Source organism: Coniophora puteana (assembly GCF_000271625.1).
Source record: "Coniophora puteana RWD-64-598 SS2 unplaced genomic scaffold CONPUscaffold_2, whole genome shotgun sequence".
NCBI lineage: Eukaryota > Fungi > Basidiomycota > Agaricomycetes > Boletales > Coniophoraceae > Coniophora > Coniophora puteana.
In genome coordinates this window covers 709,338-720,289 of record NW_006913054.1, presented here as the reverse complement: position 1 = coordinate 720,289, position 10,952 = coordinate 709,338, and the positions used below count along the sequence as shown (strand labels likewise).

General features: G+C 52.1%; 4 protein-coding genes across 4 annotated transcripts; all 4 read left to right on the top strand.

Moving 5' to 3' along the window:
* CONPUDRAFT_162141 (uncharacterized protein) lies at positions 1-1,787 on the top strand. Its single transcript, XM_007766309.1, has 4 exons — positions 1-153; positions 204-667; positions 722-947; positions 1,007-1,787. The coding sequence occupies exons 1-4, from the start codon at positions 58-60 to the stop codon at positions 1,733-1,735; spliced, it is 1,515 nt and encodes a 504-aa protein (XP_007764499.1). The 5' UTR covers positions 1-57; the 3' UTR covers positions 1,736-1,787.
* A 220-nt stretch (positions 1,788-2,007) lies between these two features.
* Positions 2,008-4,910, top strand: CONPUDRAFT_162140 (WD40 repeat-like protein). The gene is made up of 6 exons (XM_007766308.1): positions 2,008-3,034; positions 3,095-4,063; positions 4,122-4,181; positions 4,252-4,335; positions 4,393-4,611; positions 4,669-4,910. The coding sequence occupies exons 1-6, from the start codon at positions 2,015-2,017 to the stop codon at positions 4,885-4,887; spliced, it is 2,571 nt and encodes an 856-aa protein (XP_007764498.1). The 5' UTR covers positions 2,008-2,014; the 3' UTR covers positions 4,888-4,910.
* Positions 4,911-7,524: 2,614 nt separating this feature from the next.
* CONPUDRAFT_116976 (uncharacterized protein) lies at positions 7,525-7,998 on the top strand (the record flags this gene model as incomplete). Its single annotated transcript, XM_007766307.1, has 2 exons — positions 7,525-7,769; positions 7,828-7,998. Coding segments are annotated over exons 1-2 (390 nt in total), but the record flags the coding sequence as incomplete, so codon positions are not given.
* Positions 7,999-8,454: 456 nt separating this feature from the next.
* Positions 8,455-9,951, top strand: CONPUDRAFT_47719 (activator of Hsp90 ATPase; the record flags this gene model as incomplete). The annotated part of the gene is made up of 5 exons (XM_007765837.1): positions 8,455-8,651; positions 8,710-8,845; positions 8,918-9,422; positions 9,476-9,599; positions 9,651-9,951. 5 exons carry the CDS (start codon positions 8,455-8,457, stop codon positions 9,949-9,951), a joined length of 1,263 nt encoding a protein of 420 aa, XP_007764027.1.
* Positions 9,952-10,952: the final 1,001 nt, after the last annotated feature.

Sequence of the window (10,952 nt, the reverse complement as noted above, 5' to 3'; positions counted from 1 at the left end):
GCAAAACCTGTCTTTTGCCACCAGGTTATCGCTCTGACATTGCATGAATATTGACCTATGTCGTCTTCCATCAAATTGGACCAACTACCGTTCGACGTTTTCCTCAGTATCATCGCCTTTTCGGATGTTCAAGATGTATGTAACCTCCGGCTGGTGTGTATAACCCTCCCATCGTACGATGCACTTTTCACATAGAGAAACAGACTTGCAAATATCTCTGGGAACAAATTGGTGAACGCGCCGTCTGGGACTCGCTGTACAGAACATCGCGTCTTCCCCGCCCTCCGGGGCCTCATCCAACGCAATCCCGGCAAACGTTGGAAGATCTCCTAGTGCGCACGCAGAACGTGCACACAAATCTATTTCAGAGGCGTGAACCGACACGTTCGCGTACGTACGAAGTTGGAGGGGAGGAGACACTGACTCTTGCGGACCGATGGCTACTTACGAGGTTCCCGGAGAAGGTCGTCTGTCGCGATATCGACGCCCCCGGTTCGGAGGAGCCAACAATTTCTGTCGCATGGGAAGCCCAGCAAGAAAGAGGATTCCTCCTGTCGTCAATGGATTGCCTGGATGTCACGTCGTATAATGGGCAGAAGAGGGCGTTTCTGGTCTTGGAGCAGCGGGAAGTGGTGCCGAGGCCGGATGGCCTGCGTACATCTGAGATGTGAGTTCTTCCTCTATATACCCGTGTCTCTTGTGACAATCTGCCTTCGCTCAGGATCCTGATCCAGGTGCACATAGGAAGGCAAAAAGCTGCCCCGGAGTTGCACTTTGAAGAAGTCTATCGCTGCTCTCGCTTTTCCGTTGGTTTCGCGTTCGCTCTGCTAAGCCCCCGAGTTCTTGCAGTCCATTGGATGGGTAGACACGGTCAATGCTACATCTGGGACATTGAGGATCTCTACAAGGAACCGACAGTCATTCCAAACGATAGACTTTCATCTTCCGTATGCCTTCTTTTGTTCATGCCCATCATTCCGAGCTAATATTGATTGACTCTGTTCAGGAACACGCTTGGGTCCCGTACCATCTTGCTTGTCGGACACATCTCCTCTCAATTATTGATGCGCCGGAGGAGCCTAGTCCTCAAACGCGGATCCTTGTCTCGCCAATTAATTCCGTCCTGTCAGGCGATCCACGGGCGACTGCCTCAGGCATCCTGGAGGGATCATACTTCCGATCTGTCGCCATCCTTTGTGATTCAGTGATAGACCGGGATACGGGTGAAACAGAAGTCGTTATAGTCGGTCTCCTTTACCCTCAAACAAGCTCCCCCGGCGGGCAATTCGTCGTCGCTCGCCTGGTGGTCCCACCCGACGACGGCGCCAACCAAGAGCGCGAACTTGGGGTACACGTGCAAACAATCATGATGCTCTTCTCCATACCCGACACGGTTATCATGATCCCTTCGTGGACTGGCAGCGGGCGATTCCTGTATTCGACTGAGGACCGAGAGAATGGGGAGTTGAGGGCAGCAGAAGTTGTGTATGACGATAAGACACAGGAGGCGTCAGTGCTCAGTTTCTCGATCGGCGATTTGAGTGGTATTCAGACGGATTTTATGAGGAGGTACGCGGAGCTCATTTGTTTCGAGGACGAAGTGTGGTGGGGGAGGGTGTGTTATACGTACAATGAGGAACCTGACTCGGAGGGACAGGCTCAAGCAAGAGCTCAAGACATATGGGCGTGGCGGCACGAAGGGCGTCGGATGCTGCGTGTTCTGGATTTTTCGTAGCTACATGATGAGCATCTATATAATCTAGATTTTCTATACTGTTCAATGCAACAAACTTATACTATGGATGTTTCCGTAAATTAGGTTGCGCTGAAGATTTGCAAGAGACTCCATGCGCCGGCGTCTGCCGATTCAGATCTTTTGCTCTGTGAAGCTGGACCCACACTTTTGTGCGCTCGTTCAACAAGCGTCTATACTCAACGTCATGCACCACCATCACCGTTCACAACTGGAGAGACCTCAGAATCCTCCTCAAGCGTATGTTCTAAAAAGCTCACAATGGCACCTTCAAACTCCGAAGTAGAGGAAGATATAAGGCCTTTCGCAGCGCTACCAAGATATCCGGAGCACTATGTCGACCATATTGAATTTTCCCCCGATGACCGTTTCCTCGCGACAGGCTCTAACGATGCTATTGGCGTGCGCCTTTGGGAGCAGCTAACGGGGCGTCATATACGCGAATTCAAGGTCATTGGCTCGGTTCGGTCGCTCTCCTTCTCTCCGTCAGGGCGGCAGCTAGCCGCTATTTCCCATGAGATCAAAACCGAGACGGCTTACTTGTATATGTGGGACATAGGCAAGGTTGCAGGAGACGAAGGAGCGGAGGTGAAGATGGAGTACAAGAAGGTTGATTTGGGCTCACATGTGGTCAGTTTTTCGTCCGATGGGAATCTCATCGCTGTTATGCTGCCCAATCGTATCATGGTGCAAGGCGTATATGATGGCCGTCTGGTGACGGAGATAACCAACTCAACTGGACGACGATTTGAACCTTTGCTTGGATGGTCGTCTAGTGACCGGAAGCTGTTCTTTGCGTATAGCGAGTCCGACTCCTACAAGGTGGCTTGTCTTGACGTGGGCTCGAGACAGCCATCTCAAGTCACCATCTCACTGGCTCAGGATAACCTCAAGTCGCCCGAAAAGTCACCCATTTCATCGCTCACTTGCTCTCGCGACGGAAACATACTCGCTGCTGCACTACCGGAGGGAGGTATCAGGATCTGGGATGCTGCAACGGGCAAAGCCCTACATGATCGGTTGGTGGGGCATCTTGACAACGTATCTTGTGTCAGCTTCTCGCCAGATGGAGTGTGGGTCATGGACGGGTCGAAAGACAAGGCCTTGCGCGTATGGGATATACTGACGGGCAAGCCAGCACTTGCACCTCTGAGGCATTGGGCGCAGCAGCAAATAAAGGCAGTGGCCTGTTCTCCTGATAGACGCCATGTGGCATGTATCGATAGGGCCAATCATGTGCACATATGGGATGTCCAAGCACAAAAACTGGTCTTGTCATCTGTAAGTGCTTCATGTCCATCCGAAACACGCAAGGCCAACTAATTACTTTGCCTACGGCAGGTAGCAAACTATAATGTCAACAAGGGCCCTTCGTTCACACACTACCCGCAAGGTGACGTAGACGCAATCCAGTGGTTCCCGGACGCGCGCCGCTTCGTTAGTAGCGGTTCTTCGGACGATTATATACGCGTCTGGGATGATCAAACCGGGGAAGAAGTCTACAATTTCCATTATTATGGAGGTCCTCGTATTGGGTTATCCCCCGATGGTGGTTTACTCGCTGTTGGGCCGTCTCGGGAAGCAACCAGACCCGTCGTTCTTTTGAACGCGAGCTCTGGCGAAGAATATACCCCCTCGTTGGTGGACACCGGTGGCCATGTCCGGAAGCTGGCATTCTCGCCTGACAGCTCGACTCTTGCCATCCTCTTTCGCACTCCACAGGGAACTAATCTTCATCTGGTGCACGATGTGACAGGTCTCCGCAAGGTCAATGTGGTACCGCAACGAGCATTTGATGTGGTCTTTTCACCAGACGGAGAGCATTTTGCGTACGTTACTGCGCAGGAGTATCCCACATGGCTGGGACACACCATCTGCCTCTGTCGTCTCGATACCATGGAAGTCACGGCCAGACTTCAAACTCGGAAAAAGTCGGCAAATACTCATTGCTTGTCCTTCTCCGCGGATGGTCGACGACTTCTAGACGCCAGCGACAAGGGCGACACGGCCGTCTGGGATCTAGACACCGGTCAAAAACTCTTTGATATCCCCGTAGAGGACCAAAGAAGGCACTTAGCTTCTTTCTCTCCTGATGGTCGTTCAATCCTGAGTGGGTGGTGGGTCACCAAGCAACGTGCAGGTGTTGATTTATTCGACGCTGTCGCCGGGACGCGGATATGGCGCATTGAGGAGAAGCAGGTCCCTACTGCCCTTTCATTCACGCCGGGAGGAGACAGATTGGCTATGGGTTTCAATGATGGTTCCCTCAGGCTATACGAGTCTTCCACTCGCAAGCTGATTCTTCCAAAGGTACGTGTTAAGGGGTAGATTGCGTATCAATTCGTTGTTCATCTTGTGTACATCAAAGAGCGAGAAGACAGAGGAAAAACCCGCCGACGGCAGAGCCTCACCGAGCGGAGCAAAGAATGTAAGTAGAAGACATTTGATTCAGTCATTTCGATTAATGCGATCAATTGAATTATTTATCGATGCTTTAGGCTCCTGGTGCCTCCAAGAGACAACAAGGGACAAGAGCAATACCCTCTGGCCTTGCTGATACAGATGACGAATCGATCATGAATGTGAGCATCACTGGGTTACCTTTGAGAAATTCATTGAATCTAATCAACCTTTTATAGATGCCTGCTGCCCTGGGTGGGGCGGCACGTCGGCGCGCTGAAGCGAGTTCTGCTGGCCAGACAGCCAGCACTAGAAAGCAACCACCAAGGAAGAACGATCTTCACCCTCAGCCTGGGCTCATCACACGCCTAGTTTCTCGCTTCATGCCAAGATCGTCTTCCTCTGGCCGACGCTGGATACGACCCATTCGGCTTGTAAGCGTAGGACGAGCGAGGGAGGTAAGCACATCATTTTTGAACCAGCGGCGATGTATTCACAGCTTCATCACCACGCAGCGTAATCTCGCCGGCGCCAGCCCCGATGCAGCTGGCAGTCGATCCAGGCGTCGGCAAAATTCACAAGAGGACGATGATTCCTCAACAAGTCCTTCACCACCCCAGTCTGACCGGGCCGTCTCGCCACGTACAGGCCACGGGGACGGAGAAAGTGGGGCTTCGAGTGACTCTGGCTTTTGCGATGTCATACGCTATTGCCTTTGTATTACTTGTTGTTAGCTACATTTTTGCTGTAATATCTTCTGCCCATGCTGTCTTATGATTATCTACTTCTAATTATCAATTGCAGCATTTACTCGTTCTTCATGGATATCCTGAGATATCTCGCGTCGAGTAGGTGTGCTAGCGGCTTTTGCCGACCATTTTCAGAGTGTGAAGCTGGACCCACAACGCTTGTGCTCTCAGCCAACAAGCGCTTGTCCTCAATGTCATGCTCAACCATAACAGGTGTCACCTCTCGCAACAAGAGGAGCTTTTGCGTTCTCATTCGATCCCTGCTTACACTCGAAGCAATCGTCCATGCCCCGCGGTGTACACCCGAAGTCACATGCAGATGACGATGTTCGGCCTTTCGCAGAATTACCATGTCATAAAGACAACTATGTTGTGATCATCGAGTACTCCCCCGACGATCGGTCTCTCGCGACGGGCTCCAGCGACGGCACCATACGAGTTTGGGACTCACTTACAGGGCGTCAATTCCGTGAACTCAAGACTTCTGGCTCGCTCGGCGCGCTTTCGTTCTCTCCTTCAGGTAGACGACTCGGTGCCGTCTGCAAAGGAGATGTTGCCGGGAAACCAGGTGCTCACGTCTATATCTGGAGCTTGGACGAGGAAGCAGGCCTGGAAGGGGCAGAGATGAAGACGGAATATGAGAATATGGGTTACGGATCGCCGTCCAGGATGGTCAGTTTCTCTTCAAATGAAAGAGTTATTGCTGCTATGCTTCCGACCCGCATCGTGTTGCAAGACGTAGAGACCGGTAGTCTGCTCATGGAAATTCCTGTAGTTGATGGGAGATCCTTTCAACGTCTGCTCGCTTTCTCAGAGTCATCCGATGACCAGAAACTTCTTTATGGATACAGCAAGGATGATTACTACAAGGTGTCTAGTTTTGACATGAACTTGAAGCAGGAAGTCGACATCAATTTGTCGTTATCCAGCACCAATCCCGAGGCTCCCTATACGGCACTCCCTTTCTTGCTTGCCTACTCTCGCGAACGGAACACGCTGGCTGGAGCTGCGGGGAAGGGGAGCGTTCGGGTATGGGATGCAGCGACAGGTAAAACTCTATATGACCGTCTGTCCGCAAATCTTGGAGGTGTATCTAGCCTGTGCTTCTCGCAAGATGGAGAATGGGTCATTAACGGGTCGGAGTCGAACGCCTTGTCTTTGTGGGATACATTAACGGGAAAGCCAGTCCTTGAACCTCTCAGACACTGGGCGCAACGGCAAGTAAAGCTTGTTTCCTGTTCTCCACAGAAAAATAGGATCGCATGTGTTGATGAAAGGTATCAAGTGCACGTCTGGGATGTCCGACAGAGAACGCTGGTTTTTTCTTCCGTACGTGATATGGCCGATAGAAGTGACGCAACTTGGCTCATCAGCTTCATTCGACCCAGGTACCGAACTTTCAGGATAAGAGTCCGCCGTTTAGCCACTATCCACAGCATCACGTCAACACGATCGACTGGCTTCCAAACGGCTGTCATTTTGTTACGTCTGCTAGCCAGGATGACTACATACGTACCTGGGATGCTCAAACTGGCGAGGAGGTCTATGACTTCTACTTTTACGGAGGTCCTTGCGTTGCATTGTCCCCCGATGGCGACCTCCTGGCAGCCGGGCCCACTCGTGACTCCACGAGACCTGTTATTCTCTTAGATGCGAAAACGGGCAAAGAGTACTCCCCTCCAATGATAAGCGTCGGCAAAGCGATCCAAAAACTCGAGTTTTCACCGGACAGCTCGACTCTTGCCGTACTCGTTAATGTCAATGGGAATAACCTTTATTTGGTACACGATGTGCTCGGACAACGTAAAGTCGAAGCGATACCACAGGACGTCTTTGACGTGACTTTCTCGCCAGACGGAGAGCATTTCGCGTACGTGACTGCGTCCGAGTACCCCACCTGGCTGGGGCACACCATCTGCATTTGTCAAGTCGCTACCCTGGATATCATCAGCAGACTGCAAACTCGGAAAAAGACTGCAAAAGCGCACTGCTTGTCGTTCTCCGCAGATGGAAAACAGCTTCTAGATGCCAGCGACAAAGGGGACACGGCCCTCTGGAATTTGACCACAGGGGAGAAGGTGTTCGATATTCCACTGGACGACAAGCAGACGAGGCATAAAGCGTCTTTTTCTCCCGACGGCCGCGCAATCTTGAGCGGTTGGTGGGTGAATACGACACGCGCTGGGGCAGACTTGTTCAACGCGGTTAACGGAGAGCGAATCTGGCACATCGAAGAGAAGCAAATTCCTACTGTTCTATCATTTGCGCCAGCGGGAGACAGTATAACAACGGGATTCAATGATGGGTCGTTCAAGATGTATGACGCTGCGACAGGTCGGGTGATTCTTCCCAAAGTAAGTGATCAATCGCATTAAAGGCTTACGCATTGGGGCTATATCTCATCGTATATTCCAAAGGGTGATGCAGAGGAGGGTAAACGCCTCGGCGATAAGGACGTGAAGAATGTGGGTGTAATACGCTTGGTTTTCCTAGCGACTTCTGATATGTTTGCTTTATTCCTTAGATCCCCACTGCCTCCAAGAGACGGCCAGGCTTGTCTGGTCTTGATTTCGATGAAGAGTCCATATCAAACTTCAATGTTGGTCTATGTAGCATCTGCTCAAATTATCAGTCTAACCAATCTCCAGATGCCCGCGAGCTCGGCTAGAGTTGCACGCAAGCAGGGCGAAGGAAGCTCTACCGGTCAGACCAGCCAAGGGCAGCAAAGGCCACCTCAAACCGGTCAGCGCCCTGGGCTAATGGCTCGACTCGTCTCTCGCCTTGTATCTCCTTCCAACCGTTCCGGAAGGGAACATCATCGCTGGCCACGAGCCATCAAGCTCGTGAGTATGGGTCGCGCTACCATGGTGAGAGATTGCTGTCATTTTTTGCGAGGTACAAGCACTGAACTTGACGTCGGTGTAGCGGAACCTCGCCGCAGGCGATGCACCAACAGCTCGAAGCCGAGCTGAGCGTCGTCATCCGGTGCAGGATGATGGCGATGATGATGAATCTACGAGTCCCTCGCCAGCCCAGTCCGCCCGCGGCAACTCTCCTCGAGCAAGTGCTGGGGACGACGCAAGTAGAGCGTCAAGTGAAGTGGGCTGCTTTGATTTTGTCAGATATTGCCTTTGTTTTACCTGCTAATAATTATATGCTTGTGGTCTGAGCTCTTGAACATTTTCCTTGGTATCGTGCATTGCCAACGACATGGACCATCACTTCCTAATAGTTTACCTGGCTCTTATGAGCAACAACTTCCGAGGCCCTGCTTGCCCGACTCGCTGATATTGATCGATGCCTATGATAGCTTAGACCAGATTATAACATCGGGGTGAAAGCGGTAGAATGTTCTGGAGTTTGGGTCCGCCGAAGACGGCGACTGATTTATTAGCCAAAGCCTACTTGTCATTTGCCAACCCTACCTGCTACTCTATTCATCTCACCTCGCGTCGACCTCTTGCCTTCTACTCACCGATTGATCAGCTTAGCTGCTGCCATTGTCGCACTCTAGACTTCAAATAGACTAATTCCTAATAAATCACTCTGGAGATGTCGATGCCCACGAGTACCGCCAACTGGCATTGGAAAAACAAGAACGTCACGCACCCATGGGCCAAGGAGTGGTTCAAACACGAGCTCACGTCCATTGAGCTCTCCCCGAACGGCGAGGACGCGAAGGAGCGTATATCCGTCTCGGATATGACAGAGTTCGACGGAGATGTTGAGCTCGGTCAGCGCAAGTCGAAGTGCGTCCCAGGATTTCCGTCACTTTATGAAGAGGCTCATGCGCTTTGTGATACACAGGTTGATCACCATCTTCGACGTTCGTATTGTCCTCAACTGGGCAGGAGTGGCGAGTGATGGGACGGAAGTGAATGGTCGCCTTACGGTCCCGGAGGTCTCGCATGAGACCACGCTCGACAAGACTTCAGACTATAGCGTGCGCCTCCAGTCCACTTTTCTTCTTCATCTTTTACTTAAATCTTACATTTCTTCATTTGCGTGCATGTAGTACGAGTGGTCCCTCAGCACCTCGTCTTCCCCGGCGGTCGATGCCCTCTACACGCTGGCGAGGAAGCACCTCACGCAAGCACTTGAAGCGAAGTTGGATACCTTCCCCAAAGCTATTATCGACACGCACGGAAAGGACCTCACCATCGCAGGCTCGAACGAGCCCTCGCGCACAGGCACACCCAATCCCGCTGCTTCCGCTCCTGCCACGGCAACCGCAGCAGCGGCTGCTGCGAAGCCCGTCACACCCAAGCCCGCCCGCGCGTTGAACACCTCCAAGGTTGTGCGCGAAGCCGTGTTCATGGCTGCCGCCGACGACCTGTACAGCTTGCTTTCGGACGAGAAGCGTATCCCCGCATGGACGCGCGCGCCTGCTCAGTCGGACCCTACCCCTGGAGCGGATTACGCGTTGTTCGGAGGAGGTGTCAAGGGCAAGTACGTCTCGCTTAGCCCGGGCAAGGAGATCGTGCAGACTTGGGCCCTGCAGAGCCCGACGTGGCCCGCTGGTGCGTCTTCTTTTTTTTCAACATCTTCATTCAATTACTCAATATGATGCCAGGCCATAACGCGACGCTCACTACCACCTTCGCCCAGTCGTCTGACTCGACGACAGTGACGTTTTCGTTGGATGGCGTTCCTACCGGTATGGAAGATGAGATCACGCGGAACCTCGACGGATACTAGTGCGTCTCATTCCTTTGTTTCTATTGCTTCTTTACTCATCTGTACTCCAGCATCCAAGGTCTGAAGTCGATAGGGTACGTACAACTGGTCGTCTCCCCCTCGCAGCAGCGTTCCTCCTCTCGCACCCCTTCTCCCAAATGTAAACGTGCCTCGAAGGTGACCAAGAAGGCGAAAGCCAAGTCGAGCAGCGGCCTTTCTGCAGGTGCTGTGCTCGGCGTCGGTCTCGGGGCTGGCGCTCTTGCTCTCGGCCTCGCACTCGTGTCTCCTCGCTTCTCGCAATTTCTTCCGCTAGCGCTTCGCACTCCTTTTGCTTCGGCTTTTGCGTCTGCTTCCACTTCGTCTCCGGCGTAGTCGACTGTCCTTACTGATAATTTATGCGCTCCTTTTTTCGCGTGATAGGCTGGGCTCGGTGCTGTAAAATCGCGCAAGCTCAAGCTGTGTCAAGCCTCGAGCAAGGTCATCGCAAAAAGCAAAGGTGAAGGTTTCAAGATATAACACGCACGGGAAAGAAATGCAAGCATGTACGATTTCGATGGGGATTGGACAATTGTGGTAGACGCGGTATGATAGGGGCTCAGGGTCGGATGGTGTCAAAATCCCAGGCACTGCCTTGTAGTGGAATTCATTTGTTGTTTTAACATTTACTGGTGTGACATACGGGCAAAGCACCTATCGAGTTCTCTTCCAAGTTCCAACTTTCACCAAGCGACATCTCAAGATAATGAAAAGCGCATGGGCAGTCCGCCGACTACATATCGCCCACCACCATAGGAGGGGCGGAACACTCAAGTCACGGTTTGTTTGAACTTCCCGTTCTTGCACGTCCTTACATGTTGCCCATTGGTACACTTGGAACTCGGCTACGGTAGAGGCATTTTGAGTAGACCGTGCCTCTACATGTCGCATGGGATTTTTCGCTGTTCCTAACATTTTTCGCAGATATCTGGTTCCAGCTGTTTCCGATAACCCAGCCCTCTTCCTCAGGAATTAGGACAAGCCGCCGCGCGGGTCGATGCAAAGTTTCTTCTTCCATCGCTCATGTTAGAACAGATGTCGTCTTCACATCCACCATATGTCCAGCGTCCCTCGCCCTCGTCGCTGTACTCTATTGGACCCTACTATTCGCGGACATGTCAGGAAGCTAAGCATCATAGCCTGTGAACGACTGAACTTTGACGGCCTGGACAGCGAGGTGGCCAGTAATGCCGTGTCGTCCTGAGACTGGGGTGAAGACATCGGACTTTGACGTCGTTTTCTCTGCAGGCCACCAAGGCATCAAGTTCATGACCATTTGGTTGTATTTTTGTGTTTATTTTCAGAGCCATTCCGGACCACCCAGCTGATCTAGGCCG

Excerpts from the sequence above, each read along its gene's own strand:
- CONPUDRAFT_162141 (XM_007766309.1), top strand. The coding sequence starts at position 58 with ATGTCGTCTTCCATCAAATTGGACCAACTACCGTTCGACGTTTTCCTC. Across the intron at positions 154-203 it reads ATGTATGTAACCTCCGGCTG|ACTTGCAAATATCTCTGGGA; the intron begins GTGTGTATAACC and ends ATAGAGAAACAG. Across the intron at positions 948-1,006 it reads ACGATAGACTTTCATCTTCC|GAACACGCTTGGGTCCCGTA; the intron begins GTATGCCTTCTT and ends GACTCTGTTCAG.
- CONPUDRAFT_162140 (XM_007766308.1), top strand. The coding sequence starts at position 2,015 with ATGGCACCTTCAAACTCCGAAGTAGAGGAAGATATAAGGCCTTTCGCA. Across the intron at positions 4,064-4,121 it reads GCAAGCTGATTCTTCCAAAG|AGCGAGAAGACAGAGGAAAA; the intron begins GTACGTGTTAAG and ends TGTACATCAAAG. Across the intron at positions 4,336-4,392 it reads ATGACGAATCGATCATGAAT|ATGCCTGCTGCCCTGGGTGG; the intron begins GTGAGCATCACT and ends AACCTTTTATAG.